Source organism: Physeter macrocephalus, chromosome 21 (genome assembly GCF_002837175.3).
Source record: "Physeter macrocephalus isolate SW-GA chromosome 21, ASM283717v5, whole genome shotgun sequence".
NCBI classification, from domain to species: domain Eukaryota; kingdom Metazoa; phylum Chordata; class Mammalia; order Artiodactyla; family Physeteridae; genus Physeter; species Physeter macrocephalus.
Window position 1 is genome coordinate 96,781,159 of NC_041234.1, and position 18,934 is coordinate 96,800,092.

An 18,934-nucleotide genomic window follows, 5' to 3' on the forward strand; every position below is an offset into this window, starting at 1 on the left:
CTTTATACTTCAGAAATTTTATAATTTAAGGATTATAACTGTTTTATGCATAATACTCCATTTTAATTCTGTGAGTTCCCCTTACAGTGTAGTTGTGGCTTTAGAGGTGTAACTGGAATGCTTTGTGTATTCCTATTTGAGTTCTTGGCTCAGCCTAACTAAGGAAGGAGCATTTAACAGATAATAATATCACGGATCCATCAGGAGCATCTTAGTCTGTGTCCTGAGCCGTGACTACACTGGAAAGTAGAAGTCCCCCTCTTTTATCTTTGTACTTTAACTACAAGTCCTGTTCTCAACAGGCCATTTAAACAGGATACTTTTATGGGTTGGTCTTCTAAAATGGTGACTTACATTCTAAGAGAGCCTAACAAATGGAATTAAAGTCTCCAAATCTTCTTTCATCTCTTCCACCCCCACCCCCCAACCCCGGGCTTTGAGGTATAAAAAGACAGAAGAATATGAATAACTCATAGGTAATGTCTTCTGAAAGCCCACCAGTATTTTGCTTTTAAAGATTGTATAGATCTTGGGGACTTCCCTGGTGGCCCAGTGGTTAAGACTTCACCTTCCACTGCCGGGGGTGCAGGTTCAGTCCCTGGTCGGGGAGCTAAGATCCCACATGCCTTGCGGCCAAAAAACTAAAACATAAAAAAGAAGCAGTATTGTAACAAATTCAATAAAGACTTTAAAAATGGTCCACATCAAAAAAGTCTTAAAAAAAAAACAACATTGTATAGATATTATATGAAATTCTAAAGCAGACAAAACGGTGATAGAAATCACAATAGTGGTTACTTCTTGGGGTTGGGGAGACTGAATGGGAAAAGGGATACAGGGTACTCTGTAGGGTCATAGGAATGTCCTGTATCTTGATAGGTGTATGGGTTACATGGCTGCATTCATTTGCAAAACTGATCCAACTTTACTGTTAATTTCTGTGCATTTTATTATATATAAATTTATCCCAGTTAAAAATTGCCTTGAGGAATTACCTGGTGGTCCAGTGGTTAGGACGCCACGATTTCAGTGCCAGGGGTCCGGGTTCAATCCCTGGTCTGGGGACTAAGGTTCCACAATCTGTGTGGTGCGCCCCCCCGTCCCCCCTAAAAATTGCATTGACACTATTAATTAGAGAAATAAAAATTAAAACAATAAAAAAACATTTCTCACTTAGCATATTAGCAAAACTTAAGACATCTGATAATGCCAAGTATTGCCAAGGATGTGGAGCAACAGAGGCTTTTATACATTGCTGGTGGCAGAGTAAATTGGTACAAGACCACTTTGGAGATACTTGGCAATGTCTGGTAAAGTTTAAGATTCTCCCTACCTCATGATCCAGTAATTCTATTCATAGGTAGATACCCTAGGGGAACTCTTACACATGTGTAGAAGGATAACTATTAAAGTATTTGACTGTTGCATTGTTTGAATAGGGAAAAACTCAAAACTGACTAAACATCTATCAGCTAGAAAATGGTATCAATAGATTAATATACAATGGAATACTATACAGTGGTCAAAATGGTTAGATTTTTAAAAAGTAAACACAATTCCTTAATTTTATTAAAAACCCATTTAATTGTTGAAATTTCTAGTATCAGATGTCATCAGTGACTTTGATTGAATTGGGATTGAAATAAGATTCACACAATCCAACTGATCTGCTTTTAAAATCTTAAACATTTTTTTCAAGTTTATTGAGCTATAACTGACCATAACATTGTAATATATTTAAAGTGTACAACATGATGATTTCATATACATTGTGGAAGGATTCCCATAATCAAGTTAATTAACATATTTATCACCTCACATATTTATCATTTTTTTGATCAGAACACTTAAGCTCTACTCTTTTAACAAATTTCAATTATATGTTATTATTTAAGTACACAGTATCATCAACTGTAGCCACCATGTTATACATTAGACCCTCAGATCTTGCTCATCTTAAAAAAAATTTTTTTCTGACTTCATTGAGATATAGTTGACATATAATACTGTGTAAGTTTGAGGTGTACAACATGTTGATTTGATACACTTACATTATTGGAAAATGATTGCCACCATAGTGTTAGCTGACCTCACTCTTCCAAAATGGTTAGATTTTAAAATTATAATGTTGAGTGCAAAAAGCTAAGTACAAAATGGTGCTATGATGTTTACAGACAAATAGGTACTAAAACATTACAAATGAGGACAAAAAAATAGCAAGTTCAGGTTAATGGCAACCTCTGTGGCTGGAAAGAGGACAAAGGGAACTAGCATCAGGGAGGGCTACTTATCTGGAATGTTCTGTTAAGCTTTGTGGTGGATACATAGTTGTAAATCTCTCAACTAGTGAGTATATTTTGGCTCAGACTGCACATCTTGTGTCAGGCTGGTAAGTTCTCAGACTAATAGCCAACTTCTAGACCACACTTTGATGAGTACTGTACTACTGTGTGTAGCTGAAATATGTTTACAATATATACAACTAACACTAAGCAGTATGTTTGTAACTCATCTCTCCTGTCCTTTCTCTTATGGTGTTCAAAACTGGTAATTCTGAATTGATTAGAATTAACCATTATCATGACAGCAAAATTTGGTTTGCAGTTTACAGTTAGTTGATGAAACTTGTGTGAAGCATAATTTACACAATAAAGCACTGAACTCTTAGTGTCAAAAGCCTGGGATTTGAATCATGGTTATACTGCTTTCTCATTTTTATGACCATGGATATATTACTTAACTTTTCTTATCCTTTCTCTCCTTATCTGTCAAAGGAGAGAATGTCTCTCTCACAAGACTGTAAGAGTAAAGTTAAAGAACCCAAGAGGAAAATGCCTAGCACACAGTAGTCACACAAATGTTAGTTGATTTGTGATTGCTATATTATATATAAGTCATAAAATCCTTGTGATACTTGAATCCAAGGGTAGATGTATGACTTCCATCAGGCTGAAAATATTGTGCAGGTAGGGACCATATCTGATTGACCTTTGTATCTATCCCCATTGCCTGGGACATAGATGGTCAACAAATAATAAGCTGAGATGCTATGAATTATTTCATTTAATGTGAGAATCCTGATAGAGACAAAATTGTTCATCAGTGTACTGATGAGGCTTAGATTGAGTAGTGAAGTAATATTAGCCTATGCTCACACAGCTAGGGGTTGGTAGAACTGGGACTAGAACCCAAGTTGTGTAATTTTTAAATCCAATCTTCTTTCCAGAAATACGACTCAGGTTTGTTCTTCTAACAGAGGACTTGTAAATGTTAGGATAGAACAGAGACGTCTCGAGAAAGAGAACGCTAATAATCCTTCACTTGTTACTGCATGCTTTGAGGAAATGTAGACCCATCAACCATTATTTTCATTCTAATTTACTTTTTATTTAACTCTCATTAAATCATTGTATGTTCCATTATAGTGTGTGAGCCTATAGGAATAAGCAAAAAGCAAAAAAAAAAAAAAAAGATGTCAATTTAATGTATCAAAGCTAATGGTTTCTACTCCTTTTTAAGGTATGTTTACTTGGAAAAGTTCATGACCTTTCAGATGTCACTCCGAAGAGAAGATGTGTGGCTTCCACTGATGTCATACCGAAATTCTTTGCTAGCTGGTGGTGATGATGACACCATGTCAGTCATTAGTGGAATCAGCAGTCGGGGGTCAACTGTGCGGAGTAAAAAATCAAAGCCATCTACAGGAAAACGGAAAGTGGTTGAAGGCATGCAGCTCGCACTCAGTAAGAATATAGTTTATTCTCTTTATATTTGTCCTTTATGTTTACCGTAAACCTTAATGACTGAATTGTCATTAAGGGTCACCTTATTTTTAAATTTGAGATATGTGTTGTTAAATAATATCTTGAACAACGTGTCCTCCAATTATGTATAAATGTACTGTTCTAAGCATTTTACATACATAAATTCAGTTCTTACAACTCCTTAGGTACATACTCATTTTTCAAATGTGAAAGCTGGTACAGAGAAGTTAAGTAACTTTTACCTAAGGTCACACCGATATTAAGTAGCAGAGCCAGGCTGTCTCACTCTAGAGCACCTGCTTTTAAATCACTGCACTATACTCTATGTATAGGGATATGGACTCGATATTTTAGAGCTAATCATTACCTAGGAGATGAGATCATCTAGTTTAAGTGGTGCAACAGATTCAGAGAGGTCCCAACTTTTGAATTTCTATGAAGAAGAGCATTAATCATAAAGAACTTGATAGAAATACGAGTTGCTGTCTATAATCTTAGGGTTAAGAATATATTATGACACTTGAATCTCTTGGACTCTTAGTACTCCAGGGTTGGTTCAGAATGGGTCTGGGGACTTTTTTCCTCTCCTTAGGAAACTTTAAACAAATTAACATAGTTGCCAAAATTTGCTCCAGCTATTATTCCTGAGTAACAAACTACCCCCAAAACTTACGACATAGCAGGGACATGATGTCTGGTGCTTCCGCTAGGAATACTCAAAGGCTGGTGACTGGAATCATACGGAGGCATCTTCACTTACAGATGTATCTGATACTGGCTGTCAGCTGGGACCTCAGTGGGATTGTCTGCCAGGACCACCTTACACATGTCCTTTCCATGTGGCTATTTGGCTTCCTCACAGCATGTGACTGGGCTCCAAGAGCATGTGTCTCAAGAGACAAGAACTCTGGAAGCTGCCATTTTCTTAAGGCCAGGAATTGGCATAGCATAATTTCCATCATATTCTATAGACCAAGCAATCACAGGGCACAGATTCAAGGGAATGGGACATCATCCCCCACCTGTTAATGTGAGGAGTGTCAAATATTTGGGGGCCATATTTTAATTTTATTTATTTTTTTAGGGGCCATATTGTTAAATTGCCACACGGATTAATGGTTTTAGTACTTTTTGTCCAATAATATAAATGCATAAACTCATAACTTATAACTTAAACTTGTAACTTAGATTTGGACTTGATTGGTCATATAGTCCCAACATCCCAGTCTGTGGAGAAATCTCTCTTACAGTGTCCCTGACCAGAGTTAAAATAGTTACGGCTTGATAGCAAGTTAAAATAAAATTTCCTTTTTTTAAATAGAAAAGTTATCAAATTAAAAGATGTATTCCCTGCATGCCACTATAAATTTTAAAGCGTTCTGAACCTCTAACTCACCTGGTCTACACAGTTAACCTCCTAAGTGGCCTGTTTGCTTACTAGTCTTCATATTCTTAAGTCCACCCTCCACACTACCACTACATACTTTGTCTAAAACATGTAACTCACCACATTGCTTCCCATAAAACCTTCAGCAGTAGTTCCTGTCACCTTAGCACAGCTTATAAGACTTTGCATAAATTGATACCTGACTCTTTATTCAGCCTTACCTTTTGCCCTCTACTCCAGGAGTACTAAACTCTTAGTTTGAACCATATGAAATTACCATTTTTGCAGGTCAAAAATTGCTGAATATCAGCAAATTAGTATGGTTCAGTCATTGTTGTTTCATGCCTCAGTGCTTTTGCTTATGTCCTCCCCCCTGCCTAGGAGACTTCACAGTCCACACAGTTATCTACTCTAGTCAGAAGTAACTTCTGGGTAGCTGGCTCTGATCCCTCTCATTGTTCCCATTCTACCTGTGCTTCCCTCTCTTTTAGCTCTTACCACACTGTGTTATAATTGCCTGTGTTTTCTTGTTCCACAACTAGGCTGTAAGGGCATGGCAAGGACTGCACCTTACATACCTTTGTATCCTTCTGTTCCAAGCTCTAGCATGTGGAAAGCAAACAGATGTTTTTTGACCTGAAAACATTGTATCAGACACTTGGTTAATCAAAATTAGTGACTGAACTTCATTGCTGTTAATTTTCTTTCTCAGCTGAAGAAAGCAGTAGTAGTGACAGTATGTGGCTAAGCAGAGAACAAACACTGCACACCCCAGTTATGATGCAGACACCACAACTCACCTCAACAATTATGAGAGAGCCTAAAAGATTACGACCTGAGGACAGTTTCATGAGTGTCTATCCAATGCAGACTGAACATCATCAAACTCCTCTTGATTATAAGTAAGTACATTTGATCATTTTCTGTACTATAACTTTATTAATTACATAGAAAAAAGTTAAGTTAAAAGAAGAATAAAATTCTCCTTGAAGCACGCAGGTAACATGGATGTTAGCTCAAAGACAACAAGAGGAAGCAAGGCAACAGCAGGAGAGAGCAGCAATGAGCTATGTTAAACTGCGAACTAATCTTCAGCATGCCATGTAAGTGAGAGTGCCTTATTGTCTGAGTACAGGAAGTTCACTAATTCATTTTAACATATTTTAATGTGTGCCTTATCTAAAAATTTCAGCAAACTCTCTAGAGTAACTAAGCTGAAATAATCAAGGAACTAAAAATTGGTCTTTCCAACAGAAAAAAAAACTTTTAAAGTTAAATATTAACTAGTTAGCTAAAGGACTGATTGTAGGTTGATCTGTTGGAAAAGTTTAAATTTGAATCCTTGTTTATTTTGGTACACAGAACTATAGCTAAAAATTCAGTTTCGTTATATCTTAATTGATCCCTACCTTAGTTCAGGCCCTCATCTCTCACCTGAACTATTATATTAGCTTTCTAACTCGTTTTCTTCCCTCAAATCTCCCATTTATCCTCTCACTAACCCCTTCCCTCACTCCCCTCACCACCACTCCATCATTCACACTGCCATCAAGAATTGCTGTTCTAGAATAAAAATCTGATAATGTAACTCTTTTCCTTAAAACCTTTCCATGGATCCCCATTGCCTGCAAGATACAGTTCAAACTCCTTAGCTCATGGCATGCAAGATCTTTCTAAATATGGCCCCTGCCTACATTTTAGTATCATATCCTATTCCCTGGCAACTGGTAAAATCATCATAAAAGAACAAGCTCAGGTGTCACCTTATGTGAAGCTGTGGTGTCATCTATGCTTCCATAACACTATGTATACTCCTATTTCTTATAGCACTTACGACATTGTATTGTAATTTGTTTATGAATTTGTCCCTTTCTCTAGACTGTGAGCTCCTTAAGGGCAGGGACCTCTTTCTTTCTTTCTCTTTTTTTAATTGAAGTATAGTTGATGTACAATATTATATAAGTTACAGGTGTACAATTTAGTGATTCACAGGTTTTAAGGTTATACTCCATTTATAGTTATTATAAAATATTGGCATTTCCCTGTGTTGTACAATATATCCTTGTAGCTTATTTTATACATAATAGTTTGTACCACTTAATAGGGACTACTTTCGTTTCCTGTTAGTGCTCAGCACATTAAAAAGTACTAAGTAAATGTTCATTGAATGAATAAATGTCCAGTGCTAAAAAAAATTGTAGTTTAATTTTCAAATACTTTGTTTTTACTGGAATCTGTATGAGAGTTTTATAAATCTTTATTAGCTTTGGCTCCAAAAGAAATGGCATATAAGTAGTCTTTAGATGACTGGTACAAAGGGGGAAGATCTGATGATTCTGATTAAGTTTTTTAGTTTGAAAGGTTTGTATTTGTAACATAATGTGGTATATGTTTTAATGCTGGGAGATAATAATTGTTACCTTCTTTTTTAAATTTATATTTTGTTTCATTTTATTGGTTTTTGAATGATGAGAATTTTACCTATATTTCTTAAGAAATGATCATTTACCACATGAGTGGTAGTCTATTTAAATTCACTTTAGTTATCTGTAGTGGTGTTAAGAACCTCTACAGACAAGGTATACTTTATCACATCTATAGATTCTGATCCGAGTATGTCTAATATGTTCATTCTCTATACTATCCCTTGATTCTGTCCCCTATTCTGTTTCTGTAGCCACATTCCCTTTAATATATGTTCTTATTTCATGCTGAATTCAACAAGTGATTTCTTAGCTTCTGACCAGTCCAGACACTTCAGAATTCTGCCATGCAATCATTTGGTCCTTAATGTCTCCCCTGAAAACTTTCCCACCGGTGCCCAAGATCTTCCACAGCATCTCATTACTCAGTACCATTTATCATTATTCTTTTGTTTGTAGATTGATTGATTAACTTTTTTTTCAAGTTTTATGGAGATAAAATTGACATACAGCACTGTATAAGTTTAAGATGTTCAGCTTAATGATGTGACTTACATACATCCTGAAATGATTACCACAACAAGTTTAGTGAACATCCATCATCTCATATAGATACAATGTTTGTAGTTAGTTTTAATTCTTCTTAGAGATAAACTTCCTCAGGTGACTAAGAAATTATCCCAGTTAAATAATTATTACCAGAAGATCCTTTTGGTTGTTGTACCATAAGTGTTCTATTGCCTGAGACTTTAAAATATTTTTGTTTTACAACAATTGTTCTGTAATGGTATCTGCCCTATAACTGAAAATACTTCCAAATTCTCCCTCCCTCTCTCCCCCCACCCTCTCTCTCTCTCTCTCTCTCTCTCTCTCTCTCTCTCTCATAGTTTGTATCACATATATCTTTCTTATACTTCAAATGAAGTGCAGAATGAATTTCTGTTTTTCTATAATATATGGTCCCCAGAGCACACATATCCCCTTCACAGTTGCCTCCACCAAATATAGTAAAATTGTCATTTACTATCCAGAACTCTTGGGAAATAGGGACCATTGTCAGCATATTTGTCCAGGTAGTCTGGACTAGACATCACATCTTGCTATCTTTATCTTTTAAGACCCAACATGGTATTGTGTAAATTGTAAGCAAGCATTCAATAAATAATTGATTTTTGAGGTGGAATCTTTAAATGAGTGAGAAAAGAAGGAAATGTTAGCCAAACTGGGGAAATAAGAAGTCACCCTCAATTTCACTATTGTCTCTTTTATGCTGATCTGGGCTAATTTGTGAACTTGAAATTTGAGTTTTTTCCTTATAATGATGTGATAACAGAATTTTTGGTCTTAATTTTTATTTTATTTTTCTATATATGTCTCAGTTTTGAGTTTTATAGGATACAGAATGCAAGTTTCAGCATAAATGTTGCTCATTTCTTCCTGAAGGAGAATTAATCTCTTCTTTCAGTATATCTTTATAGCACTAAAGGCATATTTCTCTTGAAGTATTTATCACACTTTTTCATAATTAATTATCTCTGTTTCCCAGAGTAGACTGTGAGCTCCTTGAGGGCAGGAACCATGTCTTATTCATCTTTTATTTTGCATCCATAGGACACAGTAGAAGCCTGGCATATAGTAGGCACTGTGTGAATGAGTGAGTGAGTGCCTGGTACATTTTAGGTACTGACTGAGTGAGTGAGTGAGTGATGGGTAAAATTAACATTATATGTTCATGAAAATATATGTATTCTGAAAATGTCATTTCTTTGGTCTCTGTTTTATACTTGTTTATTAATTTGTACCCTGCCTACTTTCAAAAAGGATTTGAGGTATCTTGTCTGTTCCCATGTGGGAGATTCTCATTGAACTTCTAAATGGGATATCAGAACTATCAAGCTAAATGTATTGAAGTAATATCGAATAAACATAACTCCTTAGCATTTTTAGACAAGTGAACATTGGGGTTTTGACATCATTGATGACATGATCAATGCCTAATCATTTTCCCTGACCTTTAATTCCATCATTTTCCATTACACTTGAATAGACAGAGTCACATAGTTGCTGCCAATATATTAATAGTCACAACTTTGGTTCAGATCTTGACCTTGTTTTGTATTTCTCTAGTCGGCGTGGTACAAGCCTAATGGAAGATGATGAAGAGCCAATTGTTGAAGATGTTATGATGTCCTCAGAAGGGAGGATTGAAGATCTTAATGAGGGGATGGATTTCGACACCATGGATATAGACTTGGTAAGATACAATGATTCTGTAGGATTTTCTATTTAGATTTTTTGGAAATTAAGTTGGATATTTACTAGAGGAGAGAAATACTTGCTATGAAAAGTAAGTTTTGCAAAATTCTTAAATAAAATAGTTGCCAGGAGTTTAGATACATGAGAAGGGATTGAGGAAGAGGGTGAGGTTGGTGGGGGTGTTAGGTCCTAATTTAAGGTGATGAACTTTCAGATTAATTTAGGAATATATAGATGTAAAGGATTTATTTTGCTTAATAGTATACTAAGTATAGTATCACCTTATAATTTGCCACCTTTTAACATTATCAAAATAATACATTGTTAACATGATCTACCCTGTTTTTGAGATCAACTTCCATATCAGATAATAAAGTAAAATACTTTAACTTGGAAATTTAATATATATGAGGGTATATTCTTTGATAATTACATCATATATACAATTAGGGCTTTATTATACACAAAATGCTGGTACATATTTCATTTTGCCACACAGCTCATTCAGCTTTGTGAGGTAGGTTGAAAGGCTTGAGGATATTGAAGCTTAGACCAGCCTATCCAAGGAGACAAAACTAGTAAGCAGTAAAGCTGAGATTCATTATAAGCCAGGTTTTCTGATTCTATTTCTCAGTATACCTTGGTGTATTCTCCTTAAAGGGAAGAAATAATTAAATATGGCTTCTCTTCAGAATAGCATAATTCGGTATCTTGAAAGGAAAGTTGAGAGAGACATTTTTAAAGTAAAACCAAAAAATTGGTTTTCCAGTTTTCATCTTTAAGAATAATTTTCCACGAATGAATTGGTTTTGCATGTTTAAACAGTCTGTAGTTTGAATATATAGCATTTGAAATATTGTAGGGTACAATTGCAATTACATGGACCATGTGAACACTTAATGATAATTTCAATATTTTCAGTTACTATTTGGCTTATTATAGATATGACAATTGTCAACTAACTTCCTTTTTTCTCCCTTAGCCACCATCAAAGAACAGACGAGAGAGAACAGAACTGAAGCCTGATTTCTTTGATCCAGCTTCAATTATGGATGAATCAGTAGGTTTAATTTAAATATGCCTCAAGATTATAAAATCAAAAGTAATAGGCAGTCCCTAAGTCTGAGGTTGAAGAGCTGGGACAATACACTGAGAATGGATAAAAACAACTGGACAGGAGGAAAAGAGGCAGGCAGGAGGGATTTCAGGGTAGGGTTGGGGAGGGGTTATGCAGTGGTGGTAATAGATTCAAAGTGCCTTTGAATCCGTGGCCAACTGGGACGTGATATGTTAAGGAATTTGGACTTTTCCTGTAGGCTTGAGCTACATATTGAAGGATTTTGAATGAGGGAGCGGCATGATCAGAATTGTGTTTCAGAAAGATTTCCTTGGATAGGATGAAAGAGAAGAAAAATAATCATAATAGTCATAATCATAATATGAAGGCATGGTGAAAAATAGAACTTGAACAGAGGCTTTGGTAATAAAGATAAGGGGATTGAGATAATTGGTTATTGTTAGGTATTGTCAATTCTGTTTCTTCTATCAGTCCCTGTTACCATGTTCTCCCTGAGAATGCCTTGGTTCAAATCTTATAGTTTCTCTCAGACACACTATGCTCTTTCATGACTCCATGTCCTTGTAAAAGCTTTTCTCCCTGTCAGAATTGCCCCTTTCCTTTTCCTCGTAGTGAATTCTTTCTTCAGTAGTCAGTTTGGACATTACCTGCGGGGTTTTTCCTAATCTTTTTAGATAGATACTTTACTCTCAGTTCCCATAACACTTTTTATATACTTCTATTTTGATAACTACCAGATTGGTGTAGTGAAATAAGATTACATTTCACTCAATAGACTGAACTCCAGGCAGTGATGATTTTATTCATTTTGAGTTTTGCCTAGCTTAGTAGGTGTTTAGTTTTATTTGTCAAATTAATAAATCGGTTAAGTGCCCTTTCTGTCTCACTTTTCAGTGTCTACCCATTTATGCTCCTTTCTAACACCTCCTGCCTCAGGTGACTGTTGTATCATCCTCTGAGGCCTGCCTTCTGTGCCCCTATCTCTGCCATTCTCTCCTTGCCCTCTTCTTACCTTATAATCTGCTTTCAGATAGCTCTTGGAAGAATTTTGACTAACTCATGCTGACATGTTTATATTAATAAGGCCAGCTATTTGAGCTAAAAGACAGATATTTCATAGATCAACCGGTATAGAAATCTTTGGACAAGCCACCTTGGGATCCTTTAAACCAGTGTTTCTCAATCTATAAGGTGCATATGAATCATCTGGAGATCTTATTAAAATGTAGGTTCTGCTTTAGTAGGACCGAAGTGTGGCCTGACATTCTGCATCTCTAACAAGACCATAATTTGAGTAACATAGGTGACGTAGGCCTACCCTTAAGTCTATAGTTTAAGTGCCTATTGAAGTATGTGGTTTCCCTGATAATCTAGGAGTATGTATCTTCCAGTTCGTTAAAGAAAACATTTAGGTAGTGATTGTGATGAGGAATAAAAGAGAATCTTTTCAAGCAGATATGATGAAATGCATTAATTCTGCAGTTTATCGAGTTGGAAATTGGTACTAAAATGAATAAGATGCTCCCCCTGCTCTCAAGGGGTTTGTATTCTAGTCCAACTGTACTATCACTTTGAGGTGAAAAGGGATGGAAGCTAGTATTTGAAAACTTATGTGCCTGACACTATGCTAGGCACGATTTAGTTTGATCTAATCAGCAACCTTGTAAGAAAGGTGGTGGGATCCCACTTTTACACTCAAGCATACTTGGACTGAAGAGGTGGTTCAGTGACTTGCTCAGAGTTATACACCTTTAGTGTCAGAGTAGTAATTTGACCTGAGTTCCTTTTGATTTAAAAATCTCATGCTGCCTCTACTGTGGAAGAAATACCAAGAAAAATATTTTAGAAATTGGAATGATTAACTGTAGTCAAAATTGATGTGGGCAGAGATCTCCTTATTTTTTCATGTGTTCATCTAAAGTCAGGAAAACTGTAGGCATTTGTTTCCTTAGTCTCTTACCAGATTTACAAAAAGGTGCTCTTCACTTCAGGTTACTGCAGTAGTTGAACAGCAATGTAAATGTGTGTATATTTTTGACATTTAACATTTAGGGAAAACTATAATCTGAGTGAGGCCAAAGATAGGGACCTAATAATTATTTGTTATTTATAGAAAAATTTTGGCATTCTTGTGTTTATTGAATATGTTATAACTAAGAGGATAGTTCTGCTGCTTCTAAAATTGGGAAAATGAGCACATGCGTCTGTGCCTGTAGTTTTATAGTATTACCACATGATGGCAGCAGTCACATAACTGAGTGCTCAATATCTTTAAAAGTGCAGGTATCTTTAGACGTCTTTGACCATGTACATATATTTAAGTTAATACTAGTTTGTTTTAAAATATACATTAAACTTTACCTCATTATCTCAACAATAACTTAAGAAGTGGAATAATAGAAATATTTAAATGTAAAAATCTGCATTTGCTTTTCTACAATAGCTTACATCTGTTTTTACTCAAGCCTGTGATAAATGAGTCATCAAAACAACAGTAAAATTGGGACTTTAAATCCTTTTATACTCAGTTCTAAGATTCTCTAATTTTAAGTGAAGTAACCCAAAGCATCCTACTATAGATACTAGCATCCTAGTATAGATACTAAATAAATCCTAAATGTGTTTTTCGTAACATGTTATCCATGTAGTTCAGAAGTGGTAATAGGAAAACTCTGAGCATATCAGTTTTGGGTTGCATATATACAACATTCTAGATTTATGATTTATTTAGTTTCATATTTGGAAACAGTGTCAACATTGGTTTATCCCATTGCACCAGTGGTTGCTTTCTGCTACTAGTGGGCCAGTATTGTCTCAACACACCAAAACTTGCTATTGGTACTTTTAAAGTATATGCTTAAGTGGTTATTAATGTTAACACCAGAAACAGGTGTAGCTTATGTTAGCACAGAAAGATAATAAGTATCACTAATACCATTCTTCTGTGTTGAGACTCTTATTAGAATTATCTGTAGTATAAAATTGGTAAAAGAAGGGTTTGGTATAATTGAGCTAATTTAACTGTTCTAATAGAAGAATCTACTTATAACCTAGTCTGTACAAACACAGGAGAAAACAAAAAAAAAACCTGTTCAGGCCATTTCTAGGTAGGCACTTGGTTTGGAAAGAACTTGAGTTCATCTTCATGCCACACTCTACACTAAAATTGCTAGTTAAGATTTTATCCTTTCATTCACCATTATATCTTCCTTTACCCAGAGTCACAGAGTGTTATGGCTAGAAGGGATCTTTAAACATCACGTATCACCTAGGCCTCTTTGGTGGAAACATTCTAATCACCCAAACTCTGACTCTAACCAAAAAAGGAGAACCCTGAAACTTGGGTGGGGGTGGGCAAGGGGTGAGTAGTGGTGGTGGTTTTGGTGAATGACAGGTAAGAAATGGGGTACATTAATTCTCTATTGCTTTCATTACTGGGGATTCCAAACACTTTATTTGCTAATTTACTACAATGAGCCTGCAATGAGATAGATATTTGTTTTCTGGTCTGAAAATATACAATTTCTTCAATTCAGATCAGAACAATTCGTGAGTTCTATGACTTTTGTTAAAGTGAGGTTTAATAATTTACAAGTAAGAGCCCTTTGTAATCTCAGTCTTAGCTTATTACCTCTGACTTTAATATCAGTTTTTTACTAGTTTATTATAGTATTTAAAAATATTCCTTAATTGTCATAGTAAGTGCTGGAATTTTAATTGAAGAACCTAACTTTTAGTATATACAACTGAAGGTTATATCTTATTGTTATTTAATGAACGAGAGGGAGTTGCTCCGTTTATTACCTGCTTTTACTTTTTTAAGTTAGTGACAAGTAATTATTAGATTTTACTTAACATTCTTTTCCCAACTGAAATGTAATGAAAAGCATCAATATAACTTTGTTTGCTCAGATTTTACCTTACTTACTTGATTTCTTAAAATTTGTAGTCCCGTTCATTCACTCAGAAAGCTTCCTATTTTCCACATATTTATATTGTTTTTGGATGTTTTTGGTCTACATGTTCAAATGCCTTTTTAAAAACTATACCCACTTCACAGTGCAAATGACCGAGTTTGCCATACATCTTGTGCCAGAAGTGTATGTCAAGAAGCACATTCATTTGTTCATTCAACAAATGTCAGGTGCCTATGTTCAGGGCATTATCTAGGCATTAGGGGTGTATATAAACATATAAATGAGACATGATCTTTGCTTTTAGTTATATTTGTGAGGTAAGTAGCATTGTGATTAGGCCTGATGTTATTTCATTATATGTTAATGGTAATTATAATTTTAGAATTCTGTATCTGAGGAGAGGGGAATTTTTCAAAGTGATTTTTAGCATGTTATTAAACTTAATATTACCAAGTATCAATGTAATATATTTTACAAAGAAATGAATGACAATTTTAACAAGATTTTTTTTCCTCTCTCTCATTAGGTTCTTGGGGTGTCAATGTTTTAATACCAGTACACAATTAAATCTGTGGTGAAGTCATTTTCTAAGTGGAAGAGGAAATTTTAAAATAAAGTGTGGTAGATACAGTGAAATTCTGTACAGATTTTTCTCTAAGGAGAATATGACGTGCTTATACTTACCAAGATCAAGTGCATTTGAGGGGCAGTTTTGTTTGCCTGAAAAAAGTAAAGGACAAGTAAACAATTTGATGATAAGCTACAGTTTTCTTAGAAAGTAAATATTTTATTTATGCGCTGTTAGTTGGCTTTTGAATCAATTATTTCATGCTTTTTTTAAAGAAAATATAACAATCTGAAGAGGCATTTGGTACAGACATGAATCCTCTCACATTTATTTACTGGGTGTACTAAGTAATGATGACCTCTGCTGGATTTCTGTTTACATCCAAGAAACAAAGTTAAGGATGAATTTATTCCCCTACCCTGAAATTATAGGATAGAATCGTTTTTAGCATTCTAAATTTAAATGCTTGAAACATCAATCAACAAAGCTTTCTTTTAAAATATTGTAATTGTGGAGAAAAGTAAACTTATAAGCAGAACTTTTACAATTTTTTCATCTAAAATGTATTTTAAGATATTTTTAAAATCCAAGAGCTTCTCTATACTTTTCAGAAATACCCAGATGCAGTGAACTGCCAGAAGGTAACCAGTCTCAAACATGCTTATCCCATTATCAACCCTGAAAGTTTGCTTGTCCTTTAAGATAAAAATGTAATGTTGTGATATTCCTTCCAGTAGTGCCACTGTATTTTGTCTCCAAATAAAAGAAGCTTATTGTAGTATGTTTGCAGAAAAATTCTAAACAAAAATTATACAGCTTATTAGAGTGTGGGAATAGGGATCTAAATTTTAAATAAAATTATATATATATATAAATTGGTGCTGATTTTATAATTGCGCAGTTTGTTTAGTTTTTTCTTACTTTTAAATTCCAACTTAAAATTATGAGGTTTCAGAAATATATTGAAAGTTTAACAATGTTTAAAAATAGAAAAGCATGAGTGTTCATGCTTTAAAATGATTTTTAAATTTGTATTTTATATTGTTTTATCTATCTGTCTTTGCAAGCAGTCTTCAGGTTAAAGATACTTCTAACAGGTTACAGTACATTTCCTCTGTATGTAAATTAGATGGGATAATAGAATTCATAACCCATAATATTCTTTGAAAGCTAAGCTTTAAACTTCATTTTATGTCCTTTCACAAATTAGTTTAAAACAGAAAGTGGCTACTTGCCATTTTGACATCAACTCATTTTGCGAGGCTTAGGCAGCTAGACATCGTTTAAAACAAAATATTAACTTATATTACATGTGTATCTTATCTTTTGTCAGTCGTCTCTCAGTTCTTGAGGTATATTATTTTAATCATTCCATGCCTTAATATGCTTGCAATACAAGAATATCTTCAGATGGGTGAATACCAAAAGGCTTCCAGTTCTTAGAGTCAGAAATCAACAAGCATTGGGCTGTGGTAGCCAAAAACCATAGGTTAGCTAAAGATCATGATAAAATACAATTATTTTATTAAATCATGGTTAATAACAAATGAAATCAGACTTGTCTAACAGATTTTCCATCAACAAATATTGTTTTGTGCAAAAAAGTATTGCCTATGTTGTTTTTCACACCACTGCATTTACTAGAACTGCTGAGAGGACTGTATATATGATTTTAAACCTAAGTTGATTTTTTTTCTCACTCTTGAAAGGAGTACTTCTTTGTGAAAGCAGTTCTTACAGCTTTGTTTTCAACCAGCTAAAAATGTTTTATATATTACTCTAACCTGTTGTCCTCCACATTCTATTGTCCTAATTGTACTGTTTTCTGATTTGTATTTATGTCTTGAGACAGTAACTTTTTGAATAAAAATAAACCTACAGTATGTTGTATGTTTTATCTTTTGTAATTGAAGGAGGAGGGTGGCTATAAATGGTTTAGAAAGTGTACCTGTTATCATATCTTTTAACATGTTTGGGTGGGAATAATTTATAGAAAACATTGCCATTTTATATTTTTAATAAATCATATTTTTTAAAAATGAGACTAAATCCCTAATTGGGTTATTACTTTAAAATAGAAACCTGTGACCATTATTACTTTAATTTTTATCTGGTATGAGTTAAACGCTCTTTAAAATATCTGCATTGTTCATCCAGGATACATTTGAGTGCCCGCTATGTGCTAAGGCATGTGTTAGAGATCTAGCAGTGAACAAGATAGACAGGGCCCCTCCCTCGTAGATCTAGTGTGGCAAACAAATAAGGAAAGAATCAACTAAAATAATTAAACTTGTAATAAGTGCTAGGAAGGAAGCCAGCAGGGTGTGCTGAGCTAGAGAGTGAGAGAGAGAAAGAGTTTGTGTGTGTGTAAAACCTCCCTTAGATAAGGGGCTGATGCTTGGAGGTGAGTGAAAGCCCATAATTGAAAAAGAATTTACTAATTGAATTCTTATTGAAAACTCTTAGCCTTCAACGTGTTAAGATTTGCATTGTACTCTTTAATTAAAAAAAAATTTTTTTTTCTTGCGGTACGCGGGCCTCTCACTGTTGTGGCCTCTCCCGTTGCGGAGCACAGGCTCCGGACACACAGGCTCAGCGGCCATGGCTCATGGGCCCAGCCGCTGCACGGCATGTGGGATCTTCCCGGACCGGGGCACGAACCCATGTCCCCTGCATCAGCAGGTGGACTCTCAACCACTGCGCCACCAGGGAAGCCCAATTTTTAAATTTTTTAAAAAATTTTTTGGCTGCGCCACGCAGCTTATGGAATCTTAGTTCCCTGGCCAGGGATTGAATCCAGGCCATGGCAGTGAAAGCACCGAGTCCTAACCACTGGACCGCCAGGGAGTTCCCTGCATTGTACCCTTTTTTTTTTTCCCATTTTTTTCCCAGCTTTATTGAAATGTAATTAACATATAACATTGTGTAAGTTTAAAGTGTACAACATGAACATTTGGTACATGCATATATTGTGAAATTATTACCACAAAGATTAGTTAACACATCTACCACCTCTTATAATTACCATTTTTTGTGTACATGGTGAGAACATTTAAGATCTGCTCTCTTAGCAACATTCACATATACAATACAGTATTATTAACTATAGTCACCACCCTGCATTGTACTCTTTTTGTTTGTTTGTTTGTTTTGCGGTACGCGGGCCTCTCCCTGTTGTGGCCTCTCCCATTGCGGAGCACAGGCTCCGGACGCGCAGGCTCAGCGGCCATGGCTCACGGGCCCAGCCGCTCTGCGGCATGTGGGATCTTCCCGGACTGGGGCACGAACCCGTGTCCCCTGCATCAGCAAGTGGACTCTCAACCACTGCGCCACCAGGGAAACCCTGCATTGTACTCTTAAAAAATGATTTTTATCAATGTAACACTGGCACACTGGTCGTTTAGGCCACTTTGTAGATATTATAAGCCCAGTCTTCTGCCATTGGTGATGTGGAACTGAACATAATAAATGACAGCTAAAAGCTGGGCACTGTTTGGTTTACATGCAGTAACTTACTAATAAGGCTCATGACAACAGGTGA

The 18,934-nt window shown here is 35.3% G+C and overlaps 1 protein-coding gene across 8 annotated transcripts in view; it reads left to right on the plus strand.

The window, feature by feature from the left end:
* The window catches only part of STAG2 (STAG2 cohesin complex component), a 117,975-nt gene extending 100,692 nt beyond the window's left edge, over positions 1–17,283 (plus strand). For 5 of the 8 annotated variants that reach the window (XM_007110950.3, XM_007110951.4, XM_007110949.4 and 2 more), the window contains 6 exons: positions 3,520–3,743; positions 5,864–6,053; positions 6,144–6,254; positions 9,702–9,828; positions 10,813–10,890; positions 15,352–17,268. In XM_007110950.3, coding sequence (XP_007111012.1) covers positions 3,520–3,743; positions 5,864–6,053; positions 6,144–6,254; positions 9,702–9,828; positions 10,813–10,890; positions 15,352–15,375 — 754 coding nt within the window. In that variant the 3' untranslated portion in view covers positions 15,376–17,268. Of the gene's footprint in view, positions 1–3,519; positions 3,744–5,863; positions 6,054–6,143; positions 6,255–9,701; positions 9,829–10,812; positions 10,891–15,351 lie in introns of all 8 variants that reach the window. The other 3 variants (XM_007110948.2, XM_007110954.2, XM_055081974.1) reach the window with 3 other exon arrangements.
* Positions 17,284–18,934: the final 1,651 nt, after the last annotated feature.